This window comes from Aspergillus terreus, genomic scaffold (genome assembly GCF_000149615.1).
Source record: "Aspergillus terreus NIH2624 scaffold_1 genomic scaffold, whole genome shotgun sequence".
Lineage (NCBI taxonomy): Eukaryota > Fungi > Ascomycota > Eurotiomycetes > Eurotiales > Aspergillaceae > Aspergillus > Aspergillus terreus.
This window is the reverse complement of record NT_165972.1, coordinates 677,494-704,492: the sequence shown is the minus strand read 5'-3', so window position 1 is coordinate 704,492 and position 26,999 is coordinate 677,494. Positions and strand designations below refer to the sequence as shown.

The following is a 26,999-nucleotide window of genomic DNA, read 5'->3' as shown; positions in this document are numbered from 1 at the left end:
ATATGTCAATACATGGTTTACTGTCAACTGACCGAGGTGCCTGGATTTATATATATCTGCCTAGTAGCTCTTCCACCACCTACTACAACCCCACATACTTTCGACAACCCTCCTGGCTGGAGGGAATCTTATACTCCTTGAGGATCGCCACGAAATTCCCCCATCTCCATGTCTCTGGGCCCATGTTCGCCAGGGCCTTGACCGTCCGCTGCTGGAACTCGCTAAGTTGCTCGAAGGGTATGGTCTCGCCTGGGGCCGAACCAAAAGCCAGCCTCAATACAACAGAAACAAGATTAAGAGACTCCACACCGGATGCTCGTGACAAAGCATTCAGCACAGCTGGCGCCGCGCCAGGATGTTCAGCGATGTCAAGGCTTGCGACAACCTCCGCGCTATAGTCGACGATGTTACCATCGTAGAACGGGAATCCCAACTCCCCAGCGTTCTCGACCGAAACACCATCCACCAGACACCGAACGACAATATCGACATGGCGCGGCTCTTGCTGCTTCAACCGGACAAGAGCCACAGCAGCTGCCCACTGCACCAAGGACGACGCATCATCAGCATACCCACGCAACCGCGACACCAGCGCCTCAACCCCCTCCGGCGGCGCCCCATCCCCAAGCCCATCCTGACAACCAAACAGCAACCCCAGCGCAATGATCGCACACGCACGCACCGCAGCACCCAGCTCGCGATCCAGCACCCCCTCCAGCAGCGGCGCACTCGTCGCCCGCTCCTCGGGGAACCACGCCAGCGCATACGCCGCCCACAAGCGCACATCCTCGCTCTCATCCTCCAGACACCCGCGAAACACAGGGACACCCTCGCGGACAGCTTCATACGTCGCAAACGCATGCAGAGACTCCTCCTGCCCCTGTCTGAACCCGATCGCCCGCATCATGCGCCGCCAGTGCCGGGCCCCGTCGTCCGGCGCCTGTGCGATCCACTCGTCCATGCGCCTATTCCAGACGGCTTCGTAGTCGGGGGACTTTAGCTCGGCGATTTGCGCGCGCCACGCGCGCATGTTGATTCCTCCTGGGAGATGCATCGTGTCGTAGCCGAGGGCGAGATGCATGATGAAGTCTATGAGGCGGGCTCTGTCTGGCGTGGAGGGGTCTTGGAGGATCGCGAGGAGGTATGGCACGGCGGGTGCGCTGGCGGAGTACCGCGAGCCTTGGTGGTATATTGTCCCTGTGAGCGAGGTGTAGGCGGCTTTTCGCTCCTCAGGGTTGGGCGATACCAGTGCTCGGAGGTCTGTTGGGACGTTGGTGGCCTCGCCGTAGGCGTGGCTTAGTGATGCCCAGTCGATGGAGTCTATGAGGTGGAATGGGTGGTTTGTCATTGTGTTCTGTATGTACAGTATGTAGTAGGGTGTGGGTGTGCGTATCTTGAGGTGTGTTTGTGGGGGGTGGTCTTATATACAGCAGATACGATATAGTGGAGATTCCTGCCATCTCCGATGTTGCCTGTTGCTGCCTGCAGATTTGCCTGAAGATATGTTTCCAGTAAGTAGTCATTCATCCACAACTCCAGGGAGTCGCTTCCCAACGGCCAATAATATGTTATGTGATGATATCGCTGCTTCCCGGTGGAGGTGATGGAGGGGCTCTATCGTGGGAAGTTTTCTGACCTTGATCCCCAGGAGTCTCAAATGGCACAACGACCTCACTGTCTGAGCAAACTAATTATGAATGATATTGGTGTATATTACTGAATGACTGAGACTCCGGTTAACTATGCCCGAACTTTGAAAGATTCGCGTGGAAAGTACCACCGATAAGACGTTATCTCTGCATGTAACAAGGAGGTTTATCGCCTATGATTGATCCTTTCCATGCCAAAAGCTGACTTGTGTATCTAGATACTCAGCGGCAATTACGACTCTATTGAATGGTCAACTCCCTCGAAGGCCAGGGAGGTAAAAAGAAAAAAAGACGACAAGGGCCGGATTCGAACCGACGACCCCAAAGGGATCAGCTAGCCGGACATTGTCCAATTCGAGGCTGACGGATTAACCACTCTCCCACCTTGCCATTGGTTGGTTCAGGCTCCAATTTTTGCATATATCAAACTGGGCGGATTTTGCTGGATTTGTCTGAGTGATCAGCCTACAAATAGGCAGTATATTAGTATCATTGTTAGATATACGCTGTCACGGCATTGCGAATGAGTGATGTCTGCCGGTATGATGGGTTATAGGTAAATGTAGACTGCTGTTAGTACGCCCGTTCATAGATCTAGGCCTGGAGCATATAACAGACGTCGTAGATACAACAAAAGGACAATAATTTCTCTATCAGACTCGTGTTAGTGTAGTTGAATACTACCCATACAGTACCCAGTGAACGTCAGATCAATTAAACCCCATCAGGAAATGCTCACAATGAATCCTATGCTAATGGAGTATACATACCAAGACAAGACCTCTAATCGCCACGCGCTCCCGCATCCACCGCGTCGCGTAATTTCCCACCTCACCTCCATCTTTTCTGCCAACCTCGACCCCGACACCACGTCGCATTCTACCACTGCATTTATATAACGATTTACGAGCTCACCACGACCGAATCACTGCTATTGTTCCGTCCATTATTCCGTCAACCCCGATAATTCATCCTTAGGCCACAAACAGACAGACGCAAGTCCGAACACACCCACACACTCCACCGCGATGCCGCGAAAATCCACCTCCAGTACACCGGGGGACGCGGACGAAGCTGTCTCGCCACAGGTGCAAGTGCAGGTGCCGGCTCAGTCGCACGCGCAGGTCGTGCAGGCGACAGAGCAGCAGCTCAAGGCGCGGGCCGAGGGGGGCGTCAGCATCGAGGTACGTATCCCTCCCGTGCTACCTATTCTTAACACTCAACGCAGAGATAAACGTCCTGTCTCGCACGGTCTACGCTTTCCTAACCATCCTCATAGGACTACCTCCTCCCGCGCTCGCTGACCCTGCGCCTCGCCAAATCGGTTCTCCCGCCCAACACCTCCATCCAGAAGGACGCCGTGCTCGCGATCCAGAAAGCGGCGACGGTGTTTCTGTCCTATTTATCTTCACAGTATGGTTTACACTGTTTCCCCCCTTGGCCCTCTCCCGCTAAGGGTTGGGTCGTGTGCGTGTATGGTGTGCTGACGGATCAGTGCCAACGAGGCGACGCTGAAACGGACCGTCGCGCCGTCGGATGTCTTCAGCGCGATCTCCGAGCTGGAGTTTGATGCGTTCCGTCCGCGCCTGGAGAAAGAGCTGGATGCGTACACCGAGATCAAAGCCGGCAAGCGGCGGGCTAAGAAGCCGGACGGTGCGGGTGAGGGTGCTGGAGCTACGGAAAACGGGGCGAAAGACGCCGAAGAGACGGTGAAGGATACCGCGCGGGGCGCGAAGAGGGTCAAGCGTGCGGAGGATGGAGATGGGGTTGCTGGGCGGGAGGATGATGTTGAGGACGGGGATGAGACGCAGGAGGAGCCGGAGGCTGTGGATGAGAATGAAACCGAGGTCGAGGAGGAGGATGGCGAGGAGGAAGACGAGGACGAGGCGGAGGAGCACGAGGAGGACGATATTGATCGCGTGGAGGATCTGGATCGGGATGCCCGGGCGAGGCGCATGATGGACCCAGATGCTGCGGGTGATGAGACGGAGAGTGACGAGGAGGAATCGGGGCCTGGGTCGCAACTGCGAGGGGATCTGGGGTTGGGATAGGCTTTGCTACCTTACCTCGTTTAGTCTATATATGCTACATGAATTGCACGACTTCGGGTGGGCGTATTATTGCTTCAAATCAGCTCAAACTTATCATGTACAGGACCCGCATAACTGATGCGCCTATCCACTAAGTGATTAAATCCTGTGAGCGCAATTGCACACGCATGTCCATCGTAACGCCGTCTGACCACATAATGCAACCCAAACGTTGACCATGAGATCCCCTGAAGAGGTGATAGGAAATCCGTGCATGTATCGTTGCATTGCTCCTAACCATCCAAACGCCGGTAATAGATATGGTCTATCCTGGTATCAAGATCATTCACAAGACAAGCCTCAACGGGCAGGCTTGTCCGAAAGAAGGACAGAATAAAGATGAAAAGAAAAGATGGTGGCAGAAAATAAAATAGTACATAGATAGACTCCGGACGACAGCGCTCGTGGTATTCACGGATCCAACAGACTACCCATGCCATTTGGAACCGACTTGGGAGATATCGTCTCAGGCTTGCACCACGTGTTCTTGGTTGGCGTGCCTGCTCTCTGGCATAGGTTGGGAAACATCGGTCCATTATTGCGGGCGGCACCATAAGGTAGAGGGTGCATTGGCTTGTGTTCATCCTTTTCCGGCTTGAGTGCCTTGCTGTCGGTCGCAACGCTCTGGGGCTTGGCAGCCTTGAACTTCGAATTGATGGTCGCATTCTTGGTCGCCTGTCCCTTCTTGTTGGTTTTGCGCGGTGCAGCCTTCTGTGGGCCCTTCTTCTTCGGTCCGGTCGCTTTGGTCGCCTGAAGCACCTCGTTGAGATTCCGTCCACGGCTGGCAGGGTTGGGAATCTTGCGCGGCAGCTGCGACGCTTCCTCGTCGTTGCTGGACGATGGCGTGAGGGGAATACTTTGGGTCTTCTGTTTCTTCTTCGGCGTTTGCGTCTGGACCACGATGGATACATCCTGCTCGCTCTTGACCCGCTCCACCTCGGAGAGGCTACATTCGTCGAACACCGAATCGGACTGATCATCCCATCGCTTCAGATTGGCGAGTCGAGCAACCTCTTCGCAGTTCCCCTTGACCATCAGATCCCAGCAATCCTCGAAATCGCGGCCGACCGGGGGCTCATTATTGATCCACATAGTGACGCCGTTGCGACGACTCCGAATCACATGGCACAGACTCTTGACGAGGCGACGAACACCAGGAATCTTCAGGCTGGTGCCGACCACAATGAGCGCATCGGGACGGGAGCGGATGTCGGCGTTCATGACCGACGTAATGGCCTCCTCGTCAGGGTTGTGCTCGTTGTAGAGGACGATGCGCGGGCGCATCTTCCCCACGCCGTGGCTGCGCTGGCCGGTTTCGATGCGAAACTGGTTATTCCTGGAGCACTCCGGGCACTCGGGGGCATCGGGACGATCGAACATGGCCGAGTCGAAATCCGTCAGATGGCGACACTTCTGACAGACCACCTTGTCGAGACTGCCGTGGAGTTGAATGGTGCGCGGCCAGGGGGCCTTCACATTCAGCGGGATTTGCGTAGCCAGGGGCGGCATCGAGGTTTCGATTCCATCGATATTTTGAGTGTAGAGTCGCGTGAGGCGACCTTCCTGGCCCAGACGGGCCAGCATGTGGTGAAAAGCCGTGGGGGACGTCTTGGCCGCCTCCTCGGAGAGCGACCGGACCATATCCTGGAACGAGGCCGTCAAGTTCTCATCCTGGTAAACGGCGGCATCGAAGAGAAGTTTGCCGGAAGCCTTGAGGTTATGCTTCTTCTGCAGGGACTTAAATAGCCCATCAGTGGAGCGGAAGTCGGGAACTGGGTAGCACAATCAGCAAGGTTAGCGGGTTCGGCCATCGGGGCCATCGGGTTGGCTGAGAGGGAGGAGGATGATGCATACTGCCCGCAGAGGTGGAGATGCCAGCTCCAGCGATGACCACGATCTTGCGATGACGGCGAATGGTTTTTGTTAACAGGTCGATCTGAGATTGCTGTTGGGCGTGGGAGAGGCCGGACGTGGCAGATAGATCCAAAAGCTGCGTTCGGCGTTCTTTCGGAGGGGCGGTGACGCGACGTTTCTTCCTGGCGGGCGGCAAGTCGTTGGAGGCGGCAGAAGGCTCAGAGTCCTGTGACGGAGGCGGCGACAGATAGACCATCGGACTGGGAGGTGGGGACAGGGAACACGCCGAACTCAACGGAGAGCCGACCGGGGAAATAAGATCTCCCATGTTGCGGGAGAGTGCGGTGGAGTGGGAGGAGAGAAGGGAGAAGAAGTGGTTTGGGGGAAGAGGTAGAGAGGAGGAAAAGAGGAGAAGAGAGGGCGACAGGGAGAAGACGGAGCGAGCAGAGCCTTTTTCCACGTCAATGACAAAGAGTATTTAGGAGGACCATAGATGACGACGATGAGTCGGTTGCGTCAATTGACACGGAACCAGCGAAAGAAATTGAGTGCGAATTCTTTCGGTTGTCCCCCTTTTCTTCGTCCGTCGTGCAGGGAGAGTTCAAAGAGCGACGGAGGAGGGGGTGGTGAGGGAGTGGGTGGAAGAAGGACGGGAAACGGGGGACGAGAAAAGTCGATGAGGTCAAGGCGGAGAGACGACAACGATGCAGAGGGAGAGAGAGAGAGAGGAATGTCTGGTTCCTCGCTTGTTGTGTTTATTTTGACCCACGGGAGAGTACTAGGTAGTAGCAGAGGACAGGAGAAGAAGAGAAGAGCTGTCCGACCGGGAAGAAGAAGCAACGGCAGGTATGCGGGAGGAATGTTGTTTATAGAGTAGAATGTAGATGTTGGTATATATACAGCTGACAAGGAGGAGATATGTTGGTATGATGAAGGCGCTGAGGCATTTACTTGCAAGGTCGAACACAACATTTTTATTATTATTATGAACATCCATGATGATTCCAGTTCTTCTTCCCGCCGCACTGATTGGCTCTCTCTGCGGGAGAATGGCCTGCACTCCATCCGCCTGCATCAAGCCCTACCAAGTTACTACCAGGTACATACATCCATACGTACCTGTATAGGTGGTTATGTGTTGATATACAGCTCCTGCTTATGATATCCTCTTCCTATTTGTCACAAGTAGATACATTCTAAACCCCAGAGTTGGTTTCGAAATTCTGTTCTCTTTTCTTTGAGAGCAGTCTATGTACTGTAAATGGCCCCTTCTCAGGCGCCCTGGATCCGGAGTTGACCTCAACCGCTCTGAACTCAGCTATCACCCTCCGTAAGACTGGCCAGACTAGCACCCAAACTTCTATTTCCATGCTTCCTCCATCCTCGTCGATGTCCTATCCAAGCCCAATGTGCTCTGTACTCTGTAGTATCGTTGATTTCTTCCGAGTGTTTAGGGCACCGGAGATGGCCCGTGATTGGCCAGATCTGGTTGGCCCGGATACGGTAGTCAGGTGACACAATCCGCTGACTCAGCAGGCCGTTTGCTCCACCGGATCAACTCAACGCAACTATCATTGTTCCATTGTTTCCATCCAGATGTCGATGCGATTGCGAGGCGGTATGCGTGGTTAGAACGCAGAGACCCCAGAAGAGACACCATGGACTCATCCATGTCTTGCAATTGAACCTGACAGGCTCCTATTCTGCTCCGTGGGGTTCCCATTCCATGTGTTCTGCTTCCGTGCGCCCATATCAGCGCTTTTGCGGGCTCCATCTGTGACCTTTCCAAGCCCACTTAGCATTCCCAATGCTTATCATTCCTCCACTTCAAAGCTACAGTGTCTCGATCATATTATCTCGTTGACATACTCTTCTGTCTTATTAAGCCTGTCCATTACTGCTTCGATACCCTAACATGCCCATGATCATGGAGGACGGCATCAATGTGGACGATCTATTTGGTGAATCCACCTCCCTCGAGTTGGACTTGACCCCGACCCCCTCCAAAAGAGGCCTTCCACAGCGCCTAGATGAGATGCGATTATTGGGATGCTGCCAGTATGTCTAGGAAATCATCGACCCTTGCCGCAACAAACCAAACTAACTCGGCCCAGAAAGATTGCTTGGTCAAAGCAAGGCTGCATTGCATACGTCACTCAAGATGCATCGCGAGTCAATCTTCGTCACTTAGAGTGTCGCCCCACGGATGGGAAATGGGTTCTCAGTGATGACACTCAGCTGCTGCCCGTCACAGAAGTCCATGGTGGCCATCCTCTCGTCCACCTCTGCTGGAACGAGCTTGGTTCCGAATTGGCCGTCGTGGACTCGTCGGGTCGGGTGTCCATCTACAACATCTCCTTTGCCCTTAACACTCTGAGTGGCCAGCGGCAAGGAGCCTTCGATCCTGATGATGATGGGGCGCAGATTGTTGGTATGATGTGGTTGAATGTCCATCGCTCGGTAAGGTTTCTAGAACCCCTGCTGGTTTCTCTTGCGGACCTCACCAACGGTTATGAGATCTTCAAATGCTAACTCAGTTCCAGGTACAAGCCTTCAGTCAAGCAAACAAGCGTCAAGGCCGGTGGAACTATTCATCATTTCGACGACGCCCCATCGGTCCTTTTCATCCCGCTGGCAAAGCTGGTTTGATCTGTATCACCAGATCGGGAGTCATTCGCTTTCTCTACCAAAACCCCGACCTTCGATGGACAGAGATTTCTGCCGAGTTGAAGAACACAAGCTACTCAGACCGGCTATTAACCCATGCCGCTCTCGTGGCTACCCCTGGCGGTATTCTGGTCGTCACGCATTCTGCATGCCAGAAGATCTGCTTCTATCGACTTCAAATCAACTGGACCCCACCTCAGTGGGATCAATCTCAAATGAAACAAGGGTCCAATCAGTTCCCCGTCCCCAGCTTCAGGTTTATGCATTCCAAGGTCGAGGTCCCATATGACATCCCTATGAGTCGTGCCCCAGCCCAGAACTCGGAACACCTGACGCCACCGCCGAACCCCCTTTATCGCCTCACCCATTTGGATGCTATTCTCGCAACTCAGGAGACGGCAACGAATCCCTGGGTTGTCGCTGTCTTCTCAATATCTCCTCGCGTTTCCCCCGACCACCCTCAGCAGCAAGGGCCGCCAAGTATCATTGTGCGATGGCAGTTAGAGTCGACACCACAGGTGCTTCATCCCAAGTTTGATGAAGTTGTTTCAAAGAAAAGCAATGTCCAAATCAAAGTATGCGACCTTTGGCCGTGTGGTAGCGAACCCACTGACAATGTTACCAGCCAAGAGCCCAACTCCGTCGGCAGGACGATATTTATTGTGACAAATATGTTACTTCGTTAGAGCAGACGGAATATGGCAATGTAGTTGCAGTCGTCTACGACGACAGCTCGATTTCCTTCTACGACGCAAATACTATGACGGTCTGCCATGGTTTCGGCGACGCAGAGACCGTTACTTGTCTTGCACAGGCTGGGTTCCACTATCCTGCTTATGCTACAGGTCGGCTTGCCCGTGGAGGTCTCGTCAGATTAGGACTAACTTTTGCTGGATAGGTCTTAGCATTAGCTTCTCCCCTAGTGGATGTAACGCCGTCATGCTTGACAGCGAAGGGCAGGTGCAGCTGAGATGCATGGAGCATGCCTATGGTGCAGAAAGTGGCCTTTTTGATCAAAGTATGTTCGGTTATCCGAGTGGCCGTGTACGTTGGCTGACGCTTTAGAAGACAAATTCTCCGCAGCTATCGCCTCACTGACGATGGCGTTCTGCCGCGCTGTTGGGAGTGACATGAACTCCGACGATATTTTGGTCATACTGCGCCAACAACTATCAGCGGGTCAGTCATCAGAACTATGTCCACAATACAGACCCCAGCCTAATGCGATCCCACAGACGCCCAATCCATGTTTATTCACGGAGCTTATCGCGCATTGCCGGTGAACTGCGAGTTCACACTGGAGGGTGACAAACTGTTAAGCAACCAGTATATTCTGCGGTGCCTGAGCATCCACGCAGCCATGGGCTACACGAATAAATACAAGGCCCGCAGTTTTGCGTCAAACATCCCGTGGACAATCATCCAGATCCGCCATGTCGCGATGATATATGGATTATTCCTCCAGTGCACTAAAGGAGCGCAAGGAGAACCGCCTGACCCTGGTATGTTCTATGACTTTGATGATCCCCGATTATTACTGATAGTAGCATCCAGAGGCCATACGTATGGTGCTGGGCAACACGAAGTGGTTATTGGACTTTCTGCAATACACCCTGAACGAGTTTCTCGAACTTGCCAACGAATTCGAGAGCATACCGTCTGACGCGGAGACAGTTTCTCAGAAGCGTGCGTTTCGTCTTATTTCCCTTGCAAAAAAACAATTTCTCACACGCTTGAACAGTAAAAACGATCAGGTCACTTCCCCTGATGGTCATTCTATCCGGCCTGCCCCGGTCCCTCTTGCGCTTTATCGGTCGAGCCCTGCGCGGAATATATGCTAGCTACTCGACTTTACCTCTGATCGGCGACTCGCGCGTCTATTACGCAGAGATCTGCCAGATCATAGACTCCTTACCAGTCCGACTCGACGTGTACGACAAGTTCCTTTCCGAGGCAGAAGCCGCAGCGAAAAAGTCATACATGCTGGTGGGCATTCAAAATCCTGACCGTTCCGGTGCCGAGAAGGAGCTGCTGCTCAACGCGCGGATTCCGCAGTCTCTTATTCATGCGGTGACTGTTCTCTTCCAACACTCGATTCCTGCCCTCAGGCCCGAAATCGATTGCATGGCCATTTACCTGAGCGACTACAGCTGGCTGGGCCTCGGCACAGATCCCCGCGCGGAGATGTACCGGCGGACGCGTGACGTGGATATCGTGAAGAAACTTCCGCTGCGGCCTGTTGGTCGCGATGAACGGCAGGAGGGAAAGCACAATGGCCATGGACAGATGCGACGGCGGTGTGTGCGCTGCTGCGGGATGCTGTGTGGCCCATATCCTTCCCGTACCCATGTTTCGTTCCGGATGATGTACAAGACCGGTCTCCTGCGGTATTGTCTCTGTGGTGCGGCGTGGATGGTGGAGTCGGAAACCAACCGGTAGGTGAGTTCTAGGCTGGCCCTGGTGGTCGATTGTTGGAAATACCCTAGATATGAGTGGAATGAAGAGATTGAATTTATCCAAGTTATAGAGTCCTAGAGGATTAAGGGGGAGGGGCGGACAATGAGGTTGATATTGCCCTGTTGACAAGGTCAATTTGCGTATCAGAACATCAATGATGAATGCGATAGGATGGAACGAGTAATATGCAGAAACTGTAGTGTAATAGTGGCATATAATAGACTACGACAAAGGCGACATCAATGTGTCGCGTAGTGCACCACCAACAGTCGCAAGGTCATGCACCGCATGAATTACCATATCTGCCTCGCAGACATCATGTCCGTACAAAAGAACCAATATTAGGTCATGTCAAATAAAGCATCATTTGTATCGACCTGCATCTTCTTTCTAAGATACATAATCAATGCCTTTTAAGAAACGTTTTGGTGAAACCGACCCCCACACAAGGTGGTCAACCCGTCAACTGACGTTCCCATAACTCCATACAGATCCGGACACAACCCGACTTCCATTTAAGCCTGTAAATCAGCGTTAGTTACCGCTAGACATGTGGACATTGTGAGTTCCCTCGACCGACACCAACACCCATGGCGTTGCGACAGGAACCCCAAGTGATGATTCTTCGTACCTTAACAGCGTACTTCCGCTGGGGGAAGTGGATCTGCTGCTTGCGCTTTCTCTCGGTCTTGAGGGTGGCCTCGTGCTTGGTAAGGCGGCGGCGGAGGGCACGAGTGAGCTTGGGGCGGAGGTCAAGAGGAAGGTACTTCTTGTTCTTGTAGAAGAGGCGGAGCTGGGAGCGCTGGTTGGCGTTGATGACGGTGAGAACGCGAGCGATCGACTTGCGAACGTCGTGGCTGGAAAAATCAACTATCAGTACTGGTTTGGTCTGGTTCGGATCGTCCGTGTAAAATTCATGCGCCGGTTTCTGCCTTGATCTTTCTGGATTCCCCCTCTTGTGGTGAAAAGACTTTCCCTTCGCAATGGCTGGCTGGGTCCCTCCATCCGTGTCGTCTTGTCGTTCCCGGGCGCAGATGCATCTGGTATGGATTCTGGGTTCAAGGGTTCAAAACGCACATTCTCAGGGTCTTCGAGGAGGCACCGCCCGCGATCTTCTGGACACGGAGCTGGTTGAGCTCGAGCTTCAGTTCCTCCAGCTGCTTGGTGAGATCATCCTTGCTCTTTCCCCAGAGCTGACCAGCCTTGACCTTGGACGACTATCACAAAACCCGTCAGTATCAGATCATATGGATAGGGAAAAAAAATTTCAAAAATTCGAGACGTAGAGGCGAGAATAACAGCGATTCACATACCATGGTGGGCGGCTTCGTGTCGAATCGTACGGTTGTCGAGGTGAGGATTGAAGATGGACCGGGTCAATTTGGGATGTTCGTTGTGGGACTAGGGTTTTTTTTTCGGCGTGCGTGGTGCGGCGGCTTAAGCGGGCACGTGATGTGTGGCTGATACTGAGGCTGAGGATGGATGAAATATGCCTGAGGCATAAAAAGTATTACGTCGCCTCCTCCTAACTACGCCATTACCGGACTTGGCGATGGAGCCGTGGATGGCATGTTTCCGCTGATAACGATTTCGGCTCATTTTGTACTCTTCTCCTGTCTTATCACCGCGCAGAGAGTGTATCTCACTGACTTGTCTTATTTGTGGAGTCATTTATCGACTTCGACTGCATTCCACTTTGTTGAGTATCGACCATGGCCACCTCAACCGGTACCGGGTGGGCTCAACTCCGACAACAAGCTCGTTCTTTGGAGACCCAGGTACGCCTCCGTGCCATTCAGATCGACACTTTCTCATATGAAGGGAATGGCGTTTGGCTAATAAATCCATCTACAGACAGAGAGTCTCTTCCACTCTTATTCCCAGTATGCGTCGATGACGAAGCTGCCGCAGACGCCCTCCGAGGACGAACTGCGGGTTGAATCACAAATAAAGGAACTCCTCGACAAGGTATCTCATCGCAGAACAAAAATAGAAGAAACAAAAGACCGGTACTGACACTGCCAGCGTGAATCCCTCGTCTCCCAGCTCGCGCGCCTCCTCGACTCCGAAGCCACCCTCACCTCCTCCGCCCTAAAACAGAACAATCTCGCCCGCCACCGCGAAGTCCTCCAGGACCACCGCCGCGAGCTGCAACGGCTCGGCTCCGCGATCGCCGAATCCCGCGATCGAGCCAACCTCCTTTCGAACGTCCGGTCGGATATCGACGCTTACCGCGCCTCGAATCCCGCCGCGGCCGAGGCGGACTACATGCTCGAGGAGCGGGGTCGCATCGACGAAAGCCATAACATGATGGACGGAGTCCTGAGCCAGGCGTATGCCATCAACGAGAGTTTCGGGTTCCAGCGCGAGACGCTGGCGAGTATCCACCGGCGTATTGTCGGGGCGGCCGGCCAGGTGCCGGGGATGAATGCGTTGATGGGGAAGATTGGGACGAAACGGAGACGGGATGCGCTGATCCTGGGGGCGTTTATCGGGTTCTGTTTCTTGATGCTGCTGCTTTTCCGCTGAGGGCTGCTGTGTGATGATCTTGTGCTATGTTATGTCTTGTCTCCTGCTGGTTGATTAGCGGTCGACTTGTGCTCTTCTCCCACCCTTGTCTATATCGGTATTGGGACGGCGTCTTATGGGTTTCCATTGGCCATGTTTTCTTTTCGTTCTCTATTATACAGGAGTGGTTAATTCTAATGGACTCTGGCGTTGATGCTCGGGTGATCTGCATGTTACACAGCACCGTCCCAGAGCCCACCCAGGATGTATTGTATATACATGTGAGTCAATGACTTTCCTCTTCAAGGTCTCACGACATGACAACACGCGGTTTCTGGACGCCCCCTTGGTCCGGGCTACTCGTCCATTCCTGCGCTGGCAGCTCAGATTCAATGCTGATCCGCCGCTCCTGCAGCAGCTTGCGGACGCCATTATTGAGGGCTTCCAGCTCGTGCTCCTCGGCCGGACCGCTGCCCGCCCAGCGAATGCGACAATTCTCGTCCAGTAGATAGACGTAGCCAACTTTGCTGTTCATCATGCCGATGGCCTCCTTCAGCCCGTCCGTGACGCCCTTGCGCACGAGGAAATAGCGCTCGTGCTGGGCCTCGGGCAGCTTCGCCCGCATGCGCCACATGAACATGCGCACAATCCAGGCCTTCATGGCGTTCTCCTCCAGGTTGATGTCGATCTTCTGGACGAGCTGGTCGGCCCCCGCGCTTTTGAATGCTTCGTACAGGCCCGGGTTCTGCTTCGGCCCCGTGAAGGTGGCTACCTGCGACTCGGCCCAGACGCTGGAGAACAGGTTCACGACGGAGATGCGGCCGCGCAGGACGGACGTGGTGTTCTGCGGTTCTTTCGGCGACGCCAGCGTGATGCCGTACATGTTGGGGAAGTAGAGCGCCTTGTCGCGCTTGAATAGTCGCGGGTTGGATATGAAAGTCTTGCCCTCGTGGTAGCGCATGTTCGACCATTCGCGGAAATACGGTTTGGCGACTTGTCTCGTCCTGTGGGTGGGGTTGGATGGGTTAGCTCGGCTGGGGGAGGGTTCGTCGGGGCCCGTACAGTTCCTTGCGTCGCTCGAGATGCCGGTCATAGTTGACGAAGTCGTCACGTCTCTGGCGGAGCGTGCGTTCGTCGACGCCTGTGTTTTGCCCTTCTTGGGGAGGAATCCCGGTGCCGATGGGTCGGTCGAGACTTGGGGGGACGAAGTCTTCATCGCCGGGTTCTGGGGCGGAGGACGGTTGTTTGGAGGACGACGGAGAAGGGTTCTGGTTGAATTGGACTTTGTTGGATGCGACGGGTTTTGGTGCATTGGACGTCGACTTCGCATTGCTTGCGTTGCTGGTGGTGCTGGCGTAGTACCGGAGAGATGGTCTCGTCCGGAGAGTCGCGCCGCGGAATTGGCAGCTGAGACAACGTCCGCCCTGGAGGAGGGACGCTTCTGTGAACGAGGAAAGGAGCATCGTGCGTTTCCACATTGTGACGGACTCTCGCTCACTCGGCCTGAGAGTATGGGTCGGGGACTCTTGGAGTGGAGGACAAGAACTATTCGGGAAGTTTAATGGATCCCGTGACTTGGCGGCAGTTTCGTGCCTGGGTCCACGCGTTGCTGCCTCTTGGACGTGTTACCCCGTCTACCATCGGATTGAAAGGGATAAAGTCGAATCCGCCGACATTTTGTCGTCACCTGCAAGGCAGGGACGGAGGCATTCCCCCATCCATGGCTCAATCTACCCGACGTGAGGTCCTTTCACCATCCCACTTGACGCCAGGATATGGCGAATACGAGATCTGACAAGGAGCGGTTTTTCACGGAGCTTGAGTTATTGGATTGCTTGTCGGATGACACGACAGACGATGAGTTCAGCCGAGTCATAGCGCTCTCGAGGCCTTCCTCAAAGCACGAGGAGGGTCCCTGCCTCGAGGAAGGTTCCGAGTCTCATCATGACGAGACCCTATTTCCCAAGTCTCCCGCACTGGTGCGCCGCTCAACGACACCATCGGTCCTACGGTCCTCTTCGCCGGGTCGGCGCCTAGACGGTAGTGTTGTTGAGAACGTGCAGTCCTTTGTAGTCAAGAGATCCAACACCACTGGGTCTTCGAAGGAGAACACCAGGACCATGGCCGCTGGTAAAAGGAAGAGGGCTTACCCGGCGAGAACAGTCCCTGAGCACTTACAGGTCTTCAAGGGTCTAGGTTTTTGTAAGTGCTACCTAGTTTATCTTTCATCGTCGATTCACCTTGTACCTAATGGGCGACTTCCAGTTTTCTTTCCGAACAACGACGTTTCACCTTTACGGCGGTTGCGCATCCAGCGAGCAGAAGAATACGGCGCTCTTTGGGAAAAGACTTGGGGAGACGGTGTAACGCATGTCATCGTTGATAAAGGGCTAACATTCCAAGATGTTCTGAAACACCTGAAGTTGGACGTCTTCCCGGTCAGTCAAACACAACTCCTTGGTTCGGTCTTTCAGTCATGCTGATTTGCGCAGACTAATATTGCTCTTGTTGACGAAAGCTATCCGTCTGAGTGTATCAAGTTCCGGTCGCTATTGAGCACCACGCATGTGCGATTCCGCGTCCGTGGAATGCCTGGGTCTTCCGAAATGAAAAACCCAGAGCCATCAACCGGCCATGCTACAGCCGATGTGTTGCCGTTAAAACCACCTAAAAAGGCACCTCCACCTCCGACACCGTCACAAGGTTCCCAGAGCTTTGATCACGCGGAGGTGATCCCTGAGTCACAGAGCGAAGAGTTGGTGAAGGAGCGAGAGGTGCAGTCCACCCACGAGGGTTCTCCCTCTCGTGAACGAGACATCTTGGATGACATCATTGATGAAGCCAAAGCCGTCAAGGACCTGGTATGCGCACCAATGTATTATCGGCGATTACATACTAATCGTATAAAGCCTTTGGAGTCGCTAGACTGTCAAGACGAGGATTCTTTTGCGGAGGCGTCTGACGCAGGGGACCTCGAAACCTCTGATCCGGAGACCGATGCGCGGAAGAGAAGAAAGCATTTGCACAAGGAAGCCGGTGCGACAGAAAACTGGCAACAAGGCTTTGCCTGTATGCGGGCCCACGATGCTAGATCAAACAGTGATAACCCAAACGGCCGGACCATCGAGGTCCTTCAACAAATGCTGGATTATTATACAAGGACTGATGACCACTGGCGGTTGCTCGCGTATCGAAAGACGATCAGTGCGTTGCGCAAGCAGTCAAACAGAATCACCACTCGGACGCAAGCTCTTGCTATTCCCGGCATCGGAACGCGGTTAGCGGACAAGATTGAAGAGATTGTGTATACAGACCGACTGCGCCGCCTGGAGAACACGAGCACTACGCCAGAGGATCGCATTCTCCAGAAATTCATGGGAGTCTATGGAGCTGGCCTTTCGCAAGCTTCGAGGTGGCTCGCTCAAGGATATCGGTCACTGGAGGATCTGAAAGCCAAAGCACATCTGACCCAAGCCCAAAGGATCGGAGTAGACCATTACGATGATTTCCTCCAACGAATCCCTAGAAAAGAGGTCGAGATGCATGGCGAGATCGTACGACGGGCGGTCGTAAAAGTCAACCCTGGGATGCAGGTTATTATCAGTGGCTCATATCGACGTGGGGCAGCTGATTCGGGCGATATCGACGTGCTCATTACTCAGCCAGATGCTACGATCGAGCAAATCCGCGCAATGATGATGGACACTGTGATCCCCGACTTATTCCAGCAGGGTTTCCTCCAGGCGAGCCTCGCGGTCACGTCTCGAGGCGACGGCTCTAAGTGGCATGGGGCATCCAAACTCCCCGACAGTCGGGTTTGGCGCCGACTGGACCTGTTGTTTGTGCCCGGATCGGAGATTGGAGCGGCTCTGATATATTTTACGGGGAACGATATATTCAATCGTAGTATGAGACTTTTGGCGAGGAAGAAGGGAATGCGACTCAACCAACGAGGACTCTATGCGGATGTGCTACGAGGGCCACAACAGACGAAAATGAATGCTGGACGATTGCTGGAGGGACGTGATGAGCGACGGATCTTCGAGATTTTGGGGGTTCCGTGGCGACCTCCGGAGCAGCGTATATGCTAGACGATATTCTATAATGTTTTATGTTTATGCCTTTTTGATAGCGCATGACCTGGCACGACGAATGACGAATAACATTTCTATGCATATCTCTTCGGTTCGATAGCTAACTTTAGTGGCGCTGAAGCATATTCTCATGCCACCCTGCAGACCGACTTCTCGGATCGTTACCGTGAGATTGCTGTCGGCCTTGACAACAAAAGGCGGTCACCCACGCAGCGAGAGCGGTGATAGCACGTATCGAAAGCACCTGATCGTGCTGTGGGTGGTACCTCGTAGCACTGGACAGACCACCAGGTGGAATGTGAGGATGGGAACAAAGGTTGCACAGAAACTTGGCATGCCAGAGGGAGGCAGAGGACGCTTGGGATGCAGAGTTTTCCGTATGCTGTAAATCTGTGTTAACGGTGGAAATTGCGAATTCACTGGTCTGTATACTGCATTTCTTGTACATACGGACAGGTACACTGTTGCTGTCACGGTCATCGTCACCGATTTCATCACCGCCTTGGGTGCGGTGAAGGGCCACAATAGGAGGGTGGTTGCGGGTCGGCAGACCGCCCGTGCAAAAGTCGTCGTTTTGCCGCCTCATTTCTCGCATCTTCCCATCTTCATCCCACTCCGCCCCCATCGGCCTCTACCTCCTCTGCCCCATTTTGCGCTTGTTCGGTCTCTTTTCGACTGCTAAACAGCTCAAACCTACTGAGTACGTCTATCACTATTCTCCGCCTCGCGTTTTCCCTCCCCAGAACGCCCCTCTCCTTGTCCGGTGGCGTCTCGTCAACTGTGTGGGCGCGATTATTTTGCCGTCCTCTTCGCACCACCCCTCGTCTCACCCCAACTTGCGCTCCAGGTCTCCAGCCCTGCAAACTAACATCTCTGCTTCATTGATTGATAGACTGAGAGAACTCTGTCCAATTATCCCAACCTACCGTTCTCCGCGTGAGAATTCTCGACTCCCTTGTTTCCCGACCCTTCCATTCGAGTCCTCTTTTTCTGCCACCCCATATCCTCTCGCACCCTAACCATGGGTCGCAAGCCAAACCAGCTCATCCTCGAGTTCTTTATTCGAGGTCAGAAGCTCGAGGACGCTAGCAATCGTTATCAACATACGTGCAAGGCCTGTGGCGAGAAATTCCCCAAGGGTCGCATCGACAGTCTCACCAATCACCTCGTGAAAAAGTGTCAAGCCATCCCGCTTTGCGACCGACAACGCGTCCTCCTGCGCCTCCACGATCTCCCCGATATCACCGACGGCGATCAGAATAAGGACCCGAGCGCTGCGGGTCAAGGTAAAGGCAAAGGGGTGGATATGCCATTTACCACGCGACAAAACTTCGATGGCCTCAATGTTTTAGCCGAAGCTTCGCGACAGGTTGGCGCGGTCTCCTCCGACCAGAACAAACGCGGCGGTGCCGCATACACTCAATCCGTCACCGTTGGAGGAAAAACAGTCGTCGTTGACCCGGCGCTCGAAGCTGAAGGCTTCCAGGGTCAGCTTCCTCAGTCCGAACACGTGGAGGAGGACGTGAAGCCGCCTGGTAAGCGCTCTACCCCCCGGTTCCCCCTGGGCTTTCCTCGTGTCCCGCTTCTTTGTCCAACGTTGGCTTCGATCTGCTTTGTTGGTGGCGCGCTAATGAAAATAACTCCGTAGGGACGCCTCAAGCCTCCAACGCGGCCCTTCCTTCCCTCCCCAATACCTCCCAGGGCGATCAGCCATCGTCCGCGTCGCCCTCCTTGGCGGAAGCTTCGTTGACCCCCGATCCCGCCTCGAACGCCCGCCAGTCACAGCTGTCCATGATCGCCGCGTCCGCCAGTGAAATGGTCCCCCAGGGTCTTACGATGGATCATGACATGCCCGATGGCCTGCCCAAGTTGGGACAGTGGAACCAGCAGCTCTCCACCCAGGAACAGTTGTTGTTTGATAGCCTCCAAGAACACGACCCCACACTGACTGCAGCCACTCAACGGGCGGCGACTTTCCCACGCCCCATCGCGATGAACCCGAACTCGCAGGCAAAGGGCTTTGTGAACGAGTTCGGCAACTCGACCAAACCGACGAAGCCGAAGGTGCGCGGCCGATTTTCCGCTGCCAGACGCCGAGAAGTCCAGGAGGTTCGGAAGCGGGGCGCGTGCATTCGTTGTCGCATGCTCAAGAAGCCTGTATGTTCAATAATATCCGTTTTGATGTCCTGTCAGTACGCGTGGCTAACAGACTATTAGTGCTCCGGTGACAGCCCCTGTACTACATGCGCTAGTGTAGAAAGCGCTCGTTTGTGGAAGCATCCGTGCATCCGGACGCGCATCGCAGAAGAGTTTGAATCCTTCAACGCACGTATGTGTTCTACCGCCCCATCAGCATGGAACGAGATTGACCACCCTAGATTTGCATACAACCCTTGCCTATCACGACGTCAGCGGAATCCGCAACCATGTCAAATTCGAGCACTACTCCGGGCGCATCGAGGTGACGCATTTCGAGGATAGCATGGTCTACGTCACATTCAGCGGTCTTCAGGGCCACAAACCCTCCGCGTCCACCCTGGATCCTCAGCTGCAGGGACTCGGGGATGACACGCAGTTCCAGGGTACGATGCAGGAGCTGTACTTGCTAGACAGCGACACTGAGGATCTTCCTGGAAAGCTCGAAATGTACTTCAAGAAGACGGCACCTCTTTTTTACGAGCGCGAAACGTCAGATTTCATGCGTCCTACCTTGTTGCTAGCCTCGGAACTGAGCCAGCAGAAGAAGGATGTGCTCTTGGACCGGGTGCTGGAGCTCTGGATTGCAACACATATCCTTGTGGATTCGGAACTTCGCTGGAAGACCTACTGCAACCCGACTCTGCCGCCTACCTCGATGAACTCGCTCGCTCAGCCGTCCGATGACGGCCGTATGCCCATCGACGAAGTGGCTAATGCTGAGACGTATGCTCTTCTATGCAGCCAACTGCGTGCAGCCACCGAGCGACGTGCTTCGCAGTTGAGCAAGTCGGTCATGAACGACCTCGAGCGCCGACTGCTCCAGCGCCAGCAGAGTGGCTGGTTTGAAACATTCCTGGTGGCCCTGATCCTCCTGAACTGTGTGGAGAGAACCTGCTGGCTGTTCCGCACGTGGGAAGACGAAGCTTTTGCGCAGCGGGTAAGTTTTCAGTTTGACGATTTGCCAGGAGAGTCATTCGACATTCTAATGCCCATCCCCCAGTGGCCGTTGGACAAGCGTCCGCCGTACTATGCAAGCCAGGGTGACCGCTTCTCGGACATCCTGCACATGCTGTTGAAGATGCGCAGCCTACCTCCCAAGGCCACTCCGCGGCCGGAAGACGGTATCTTGAAGGCGGTGGAGGGCAGTGACGAAAATGCTGCTCGTTGGTTCGACATGATCAAGATTACTCGTAAGTTTACTCGCCTTCCTATCTTCGGGTCACCCTTACTAACGCCGGAGCAGCTGCATTCCTGGAACAACGACAGGCCGCAGTATACGACGGCAGCGACTCTCGCTCCCTCGACCTGCGATACGGCGCGAAACTGCTGCCTCTGACCAATGCCTACAGCTGATGCGACTGATGCGCGGGAGGAACTACTGATGAAGCCAAAGGACGCCGGTCCAATGACCATGAAAGAGTTTGTTTGAGCGGGCTTGAATCTACCATTAGTTTATGGCAACAATCGAATGGCGGGATCATTTGAGAATATATGGGGGTTATGCCGGGACTAGTCTTATTGTAATACTGTAGCATTATCTTATAACTATACCAATTCAGTTAGATGTCAGTTGAGATTGCCTGGGTCCTGTTCATACAGCTTTCTTATACATGAGCTTTGAGTAGCGATTGACGAGATATACCTAGTTGGCACTAGGATTAGAGAATTGCCTGACTAATTGTGCATTTCTCTTCTGACCCAACAAGGACTAGTGTAGATAGTCAACTCTGGAGTACGTCCAACTTCCGTGCTTTCCACAAATCAGTCCTACATGTCTTCTACGATGTCTGTATGTCTCGCGAACCCCAATTGAATTAACAAACCGAGCAAACTAAAAATAACAACAAAAACCAAGTAAGGATAACAGGAATTGGAAGAGCAACATCAATTACAATCCTCCGCCATTAGAAAGAAAATAGATAACAGAAAGATCACATCGCATCAGAAATCCAGCAGACCTAACCATCCCCTAATCTACCACCTCGCCGGCTTCGCCCACTCGTCCTGGACAAACGCCTCACGAGGATGCCATTCCTGATTGCCAGGAGTCTGAACAGTCTCAGTCTCGGGGGTAGCATCGTCCACAGCCCCAGACCCGCCCCGTTTGCCATAGTAGGCCTCGTAGAACCCCTCCTCGTAGGGTTCGGTGGTCGCGACGCTGAGCACGTCGTCGGCGCGCGCATCACACCACTCGTCCAGGTTCTCGGCGGGGTGGTGGTCCCAGTCGCACACCGACTGTGCGAGCGCAACGGTGTGGCTGGAGGTGGTGGTGTTGGAGAGCTGCGCGTCGTTCTCGCTTGCGGCGGCGGTCCTGTTGGTGCTGGAGGGCGTGATGTACTTGTAGAAGTAGCCGCCGGGGTAGTTCTCGTAGACGCCCTTGGCGGCGGCGACGGGGGCAACATTGAACTTGCTGTCGTCACCGGGGAACCACGACGCGGTGCCCCAGTCCGGGGCGTGGGGAGCGTCGAGGTCGGTCTGCACGCCGACGCTGGGCTCGGGGATCTTGGGGAGCGGGTGGGCGATAGTCTCGTAGTCGTCTTCGAGGGGGTCGTCGTGCTTTTCGAGCAGGACGTAGACGTGGGCGGGTTTGGAGGCGTAGAAGCTGCTCCTGTAGGCGCTGATGGGTGGGGTTAGTTGCGTGGTTGTTGGTTCGTTGGGGAGATGATGGGGACTTACTAGCCGGAGAAGCGGGCGTCGGTGAGGACGTCGGTGGCGGACATCAGGAGCATAGTGTCGACGAATGGACTGGTGTTACTCGAGTTGATCAGGGATGTCACGGTCTTGACGGGCAGCCCTGGGGCGTTGAGGAGGTGGTATTTGCCCGCGTACTCCTTGAAGATGAGGAGGAGAATGGGAGACATGGTGGCGGAGTCCTGTCTGGTGGTTAGCTGATGTACTTGGTTGATGGAGGTGTGGTACTCACGGTCATTGTTTTGAGGATGGTTAAAGAATATGTTTTGTTCGGTATGGATAGAATTGGTATGTGATAAGAAGGATGGAAGAGGAGTATGTACGAGAATGGTAGAGGGAGGAAGAAAACGCATGAAGATGGAGAAATTTCCAGGTATAAATACCTCTGGATATAGAGGGAATCGCCTTTAATGTGCACAGTGACGGTGTGCCTGTTGAAGACAGGAAACGCCACTGTAGTTAGTGAATATACCATGGCAATCACCGTCAGAGAGGCAATTCACAAGAGCCACAGCCAAACAGAAGATGAGAAAATGGTATCGTGAATCACAATATAGACAAGAATAAGATAGAACAACAGCAAGTCCACTTTCACCACCAATAGAAGAGTGGCGAAGCCCATCCCATATAGACGCAAATTCACGCAGTTCGTTCAGCACGAACGGACCAACCAATCATTAGAATGCAAAGACGAATAGAGCTCATCAGTCATACAGCGTCAGAACAGCCCTACGCCACACTGGACGTATCCTGGGCCAATGGGTCCTTGACCTGTTCGAGGAGCACGGCGTAGAATTTGCCTTCCTCCGATGTATCATGGTATGGTCCCGCGCCCATGACCGACCTGTAAGCTGATCAGTACATGTAGGACAAACTAGACATCCCAACATACCACCCCTTATACTTCGGCTGGTTGAAGATCTCCGTGAAAGCCCTGAGGATCCGCAGGGGGAGCTCCAATATCGATGGAAGCTCCGGGGGAGTCCCGCAAATGGGCAGACCCAGCTTGTTGACAGGCAGATACACGATCTCAGCCGGGTTCTGCGGATTGCGCGCCTCTTGGAAGATGAGCAGACGGCGAGACGGGTGTGATGAATACATTTTGGATCGTGTTGGAGACCCGAGTCTTGCGATTGAGTCGATGAGAAGCCGCGAGCATGGACCAGATGTGACGTATGGCTTGATGATGATGGAGGGGCTGGTCGCGTTGGATGCCACTAACAGTTCCCAATCTGGATACTAGACTCCGTATGCAGCTGCAGCCACAGCCGCGGGGGTCGCTTGCGAACTGATCAATGAGCCAGGTGCGCGCAAGTTTGCCGGGAGGGATGACTAGCAAAGATTGTATGGAGACTTGTTGGAATCCGTATGGATCACTGCGACGTGGACAATGAATCAGGCGCAAAGGCGTTGTTGATATTGGGATCGTGAGGAACAAATTGGCTCGTCGCGTGGCGCGTCGGCTCCACGTGCTCGGGTGGGGATTGCTTACTATGGAGTACCTACGTCAGTACCGTAGAAAATACCTACTGTGTCAACTATATGCAATAGGCCGTACCTAGCAAATATATACAAGAACTAGATCTGAAGAATCCACAATACATGGGTATCAAGCTCAAAAACACCAGCACTCTGCCCGAGACAACACTCCTCAGGATCTCACTACAGTCCACCATACACTTAAATCGCTAAGTATCCAGCTCTCCGTCGAGAACACGCCGCGCAGCGTCCAAACGCCGTCGCAGCAGCCGCGCTTTCTTCGCATCAGGTTCCGGGGAGGTCGTGATCGCCTGAAGGTCCATACACACATTTCCGAGGCTCTGAAACAGCTGTTCCAGAAGACGAGTGTCGTCGTCGTTGATCCCCATGTTGCCGTTTTCCGCGGACTTGGGATGGGGGCTAGATGCCGCTCTCACCGTCGAGACGAGGGAAGAGACCAGAGACGTCGGAGTGGCAGAGCCCGTCATCGCAGATTCAGATCGCTGTACGGCTGGTTGCACATCGCCGCGATTGTTCATTCCGCTCTTGCGGCTGGGTTGCTTTCGGAGAGCCCGTGGTGTTCCCATATTCTCCGATTCACTGCCGCTGGAGGGTTGTGCTTCCTCGGGATCAGGATAACGATGGTGAAGTTCTGCCAGCGGTTAGTGTTAAATGTTCTTCGTAGACGGGGTGTGAACAGGATCTCACCATCGTTGAATTTCCTATCCCAGTAGAGGACACTGTCGATATCATCATGACCCCCTTCAGTTGCAGTCGCGAATGTTGCCACGGTAGACAATGACGCCCCGCTGTTCGCTCGTGAGTGACGCACCGACCGACGGCTTTGGATTGGTCTGGTTGTCTCAACAGAGGTATCCGAAGCGTCACTGGGTCGGCGCATCCTCGACCGCGTGTAGTTACCCAACGCGCTATGAAGAATGAAGTGTTCATAATCGAACGCGTCCTCCCGTTCCTCATGGGGTGTAGAATCTGCGCCATGGGGCACCGCTGGGAACTGATCCAACGGGTCTTGCAAGTCCTCATCCAGCGGCTCGCGTAAGATCTCGTTCAGAGCCTCGCGGTCGATTTCCGAACCCGACGAATCATCTGTATAGTAGTCACCCTCCTCAGCATCCTCGTAGAGACTTTCGATAACCGACTGTCCATCGTCGTCAGCGTTGTTTGCCGGTTCAATGGCTTGGGATCCTGTCCCAGAGGCGCGTTTCGACGTCGAACCATCAGTCCCGTCGTAACTAGTAGGAAGGCTTGAACCCGCCCTGGATGATCCATTCCCGCCCTGTCGAACCTGTCGGTTCTCGGTGAAACGCCCTTGTTGCAGGCTCGGACTCGGGTTGCTGCGGGTTTCCTTCAGCTCCAAGCCATTGGTGTAATACTGATCAGCTGCTGTGAACGGGCTTGGGGTCCGTAGGCTTTGCAGGCTGCGGCGGCGTAGGTTATCCTCTTGTGTTTTCACTTTGAGACTGGAGATCTTGATGTGAAGTCCCTTCATCTGGTCCTGCAAGTCCCTCACGTGGAGTTGCGACTGTGAGCGGGATGGCGGGTCTTGTTGCGGATAGGTGGAATTGAAGTCGTCGATATTAGAAATTCTATTCTCTTTGTCTTCTGTCGATATGCCTAGCCCCTGCGACGCATCAGCAGAGGCCTCCTCCTTCAAGGGCGAAGGAGTCATGCGGCGCGGTCGATTCATAGACGATACTGATGCGCGATGCGTAAGATACGCTCGAGTCGGTTCGTAGCGAAAGGAGCGGTCATCGCCATTGAAATTCGAGGTGCTGCTCGAGCCCAGCGCACTGAGAGACCGCGAAACACCAGTGTAGTTGGGTTGGTCAGATGACGGAATATGCGTTTCGCTGTAAACCCGGGAGTGTCTGTTGTTGGTCGTGTCCTGCGACGAATTATACGTGGCGCGCGGACGAAGCACCGACGTCCTACGGTCCGCACGAGAAATCGACTGATACAAGCCCCCGACTGGCTGTCCCAGCCCAAGCGACTGGTTTCCAACGGACGGCGTTGGCGACGCCGAAAGTGATGGTGACATGCGCATGGACGAACGAGCGCGGGTCAGATTACCCTCCATGAGCTAACACACGAGTCAGTCAACAACGCCACGAGACGGGATCGATTGCACATACCGTGAGCCGCTTTTTCGCATTTTCCAGGATCCTCTCCGCCTCACTGCTCAGAATCACCGACGATAGCTCGTCCGCGGGGCCTCCTTCCTCCGTCGTCGAGATGACACTCAGGCGCGACGGGTCCCCGTTTACACCTTGCTGAAGGGCGCGCACCGTATCCCGCAGCGGGAAGCTCTCTGTGTTGTGGACCTCCGCGGCGACTCCGGATTCCGTGTGTGTGTTGCCGTCCATCGGCGATTCGCTGGGTGCGCTCATGGTGGAGCTTGACGAGCTGCTCCATTCCGCCGCCTCTCTTGCCTCTGTATGGTCCGGGAGCTGCAACTTGGGCGATCCAGCGATGCGCGCGGCATGTGGCACATGCGAATTCTTCGCGAATCCCCCTAGATATGTCGGCGATGACGTATCTTCCTCTCCTATATCTGACAGCCGACGACTAGCAGCGTCATGGCCTTCGTGTAACCAGGTATGACGGGGGTATGTCTTCTGTCGCCAGCCACCACCCGGTTGCGCGTTGTTCCTTGTCACCTCTACGCCGTAGTCATTGGGAACGGCTCGGTTCTCGTAGAACGATTGGAGATGCGACAAGGACGGGAGGTTGAAGGGGGGAGACGGCGTGGAGGATTCGCGTTCATTTTGGTCGAAAGGCAGGATCATATCTGGGTTCGATAGTGTCGGAGACGGTGGGATAGGCGGCGGAGGAGGGCGCGAGTCCTCCATGGTGGAAGTACTGGGCATAGTACGTGATATGGTGTTTGGGGAAGCAACACGCGTGTCGTGAAATAATCCAGTTCACGGACGGGCAGAAACGCGACGTCCGGTTAGTCCATCTGCAGGTCGGGGGAGAGTAGGTAGATTCTCTAGAGGCAGATCGGTGGGCAGCACCGTCTGGTGGGATTGGTGGTGCGAAAGTTGTCGCAAGACCGTTGGAGAGAGCTCGTGCGGTGACTGCGCTAGGAGTCCACAAAGAAAGTGAGTTTTTTTCGAAAAGAAGGAAGAACGTCAAAAACCAAGAGGCGAGAATAGGACGAATTAGAAATTACGAATTAAGTAGGTATTAGCGTAAGGCTGGAGGGCAGAAAGAAGAGCAAGTCAAGACGGGGAGATGGGAAAAAAAGAGAGACGAACGATGATCTCAAGTGACGGGGTGGGATTCTCCCT

The 26,999-nt window shown here is 54.2% G+C and overlaps 12 protein-coding genes and 1 non-coding gene across 13 annotated transcripts; 5 read left to right on the top strand and 8 right to left on the bottom strand.

The window, feature by feature from the left end:
* Positions 1 to 510: 510 nt before the first annotated feature.
* On the bottom strand, positions 511 to 1,348 carry ATEG_00247 (HEAT repeat domain-containing protein; the record flags this gene model as incomplete). Its single annotated transcript, XM_001210333.1, has 2 exons — positions 511 to 541; positions 573 to 1,348. 2 exons carry the CDS (start codon positions 1,346 to 1,348, stop codon positions 511 to 513), a joined length of 807 nt encoding a protein of 268 aa, XP_001210333.1.
* Positions 1,349 to 1,941: 593 nt separating this feature from the next.
* ATEG_10478 lies at positions 1,942 to 2,039 on the bottom strand. The gene has a single exon. It is a non-coding gene; the product is annotated as a tRNA-Ser (tRNA).
* A 638-nt stretch (positions 2,040 to 2,677) lies between these two features.
* On the top strand, positions 2,678 to 3,700 carry cbfA (putative CBF/NF-Y family transcription factor; the record flags this gene model as incomplete). Its single annotated transcript, XM_001210332.1, has 3 exons — positions 2,678 to 2,833; positions 2,929 to 3,062; positions 3,145 to 3,700. 3 exons carry the CDS (start codon positions 2,678 to 2,680, stop codon positions 3,698 to 3,700), a joined length of 846 nt encoding a protein of 281 aa, XP_001210332.1.
* Positions 3,701 to 4,319: 619 nt separating this feature from the next.
* ATEG_00245 (putative SIR2 family histone deacetylase (Hst4)) lies at positions 4,320 to 5,921 on the bottom strand (the record flags this gene model as incomplete). Its single annotated transcript, XM_001210331.1, has 3 exons — positions 4,320 to 4,549; positions 4,597 to 5,511; positions 5,594 to 5,921. 3 exons carry the CDS (start codon positions 5,919 to 5,921, stop codon positions 4,320 to 4,322), a joined length of 1,473 nt encoding a protein of 490 aa, XP_001210331.1.
* A 1,587-nt stretch (positions 5,922 to 7,508) lies between these two features.
* ATEG_00244 (mediator of RNA polymerase II transcription subunit 16) lies at positions 7,509 to 10,699 on the top strand (the record flags this gene model as incomplete). Its single annotated transcript, XM_001210330.1, has 10 exons — positions 7,509 to 7,651; positions 7,708 to 8,053; positions 8,137 to 8,835; positions 8,952 to 9,105; positions 9,159 to 9,278; positions 9,344 to 9,439; positions 9,496 to 9,586; positions 9,726 to 9,762; positions 9,808 to 9,946; positions 10,002 to 10,699. 10 exons carry the CDS (start codon positions 7,509 to 7,511, stop codon positions 10,697 to 10,699), a joined length of 2,523 nt encoding a protein of 840 aa, XP_001210330.1.
* Positions 10,700 to 11,232: 533 nt separating this feature from the next.
* On the bottom strand, positions 11,233 to 12,033 carry ATEG_00243 (60S ribosomal protein uL29; the record flags this gene model as incomplete). The annotated part of the gene is made up of 4 exons (XM_001210329.1): positions 11,233 to 11,238; positions 11,349 to 11,574; positions 11,795 to 11,934; positions 12,031 to 12,033. 4 exons carry the CDS (start codon positions 12,031 to 12,033, stop codon positions 11,233 to 11,235), a joined length of 375 nt encoding a protein of 124 aa, XP_001210329.1.
* A 396-nt stretch (positions 12,034 to 12,429) lies between these two features.
* Positions 12,430 to 13,246, top strand: ATEG_00242 (putative vesicle transport v-SNARE protein Gos1; the record flags this gene model as incomplete). Its single annotated transcript, XM_001210328.1, has 3 exons — positions 12,430 to 12,495; positions 12,572 to 12,685; positions 12,743 to 13,246. The coding sequence occupies 3 exons, from the start codon at positions 12,430 to 12,432 to the stop codon at positions 13,244 to 13,246; spliced, it is 684 nt and encodes a 227-aa protein (XP_001210328.1).
* Positions 13,247 to 13,535: 289 nt separating this feature from the next.
* On the bottom strand, positions 13,536 to 14,703 carry ATEG_00241 (mitochondrial ATPase complex subunit ATP10; the record flags this gene model as incomplete). The annotated part of the gene is made up of 2 exons (XM_001210327.1): positions 13,536 to 14,229; positions 14,288 to 14,703. The coding sequence occupies 2 exons, from the start codon at positions 14,701 to 14,703 to the stop codon at positions 13,536 to 13,538; spliced, it is 1,110 nt and encodes a 369-aa protein (XP_001210327.1).
* A 642-nt stretch (positions 14,704 to 15,345) lies between these two features.
* On the top strand, positions 15,346 to 17,316 carry ATEG_00240 (DNA-directed DNA polymerase IV; the record flags this gene model as incomplete). Its single annotated transcript, XM_001210326.1, has 3 exons — positions 15,346 to 15,663; positions 15,718 to 16,086; positions 16,135 to 17,316. 3 exons carry the CDS (start codon positions 15,346 to 15,348, stop codon positions 17,314 to 17,316), a joined length of 1,869 nt encoding a protein of 622 aa, XP_001210326.1.
* Positions 17,317 to 18,340: 1,024 nt separating this feature from the next.
* ATEG_00239 (uncharacterized protein) lies at positions 18,341 to 20,871 on the top strand (the record flags this gene model as incomplete). Its single annotated transcript, XM_001210325.1, has 6 exons — positions 18,341 to 18,854; positions 18,968 to 19,476; positions 19,537 to 19,648; positions 19,698 to 20,455; positions 20,519 to 20,708; positions 20,762 to 20,871. The coding sequence occupies 6 exons, from the start codon at positions 18,341 to 18,343 to the stop codon at positions 20,869 to 20,871; spliced, it is 2,193 nt and encodes a 730-aa protein (XP_001210325.1).
* A 621-nt stretch (positions 20,872 to 21,492) lies between these two features.
* ATEG_00238 (uncharacterized protein) lies at positions 21,493 to 22,379 on the bottom strand (the record flags this gene model as incomplete). Its single annotated transcript, XM_001210324.1, has 2 exons — positions 21,493 to 22,135; positions 22,195 to 22,379. The coding sequence occupies 2 exons, from the start codon at positions 22,377 to 22,379 to the stop codon at positions 21,493 to 21,495; spliced, it is 828 nt and encodes a 275-aa protein (XP_001210324.1).
* A 559-nt stretch (positions 22,380 to 22,938) lies between these two features.
* Positions 22,939 to 23,310, bottom strand: ATEG_00237 (uncharacterized protein; the record flags this gene model as incomplete). The annotated part of the gene is made up of 2 exons (XM_001210323.1): positions 22,939 to 23,053; positions 23,102 to 23,310. 2 exons carry the CDS (start codon positions 23,308 to 23,310, stop codon positions 22,939 to 22,941), a joined length of 324 nt encoding a protein of 107 aa, XP_001210323.1.
* A 587-nt stretch (positions 23,311 to 23,897) lies between these two features.
* On the bottom strand, positions 23,898 to 26,558 carry ATEG_00236 (uncharacterized protein; the record flags this gene model as incomplete). The annotated part of the gene is made up of 3 exons (XM_001210322.1): positions 23,898 to 24,340; positions 24,397 to 25,789; positions 25,842 to 26,558. 3 exons carry the CDS (start codon positions 26,556 to 26,558, stop codon positions 23,898 to 23,900), a joined length of 2,553 nt encoding a protein of 850 aa, XP_001210322.1.
* Positions 26,559 to 26,999: the final 441 nt, after the last annotated feature.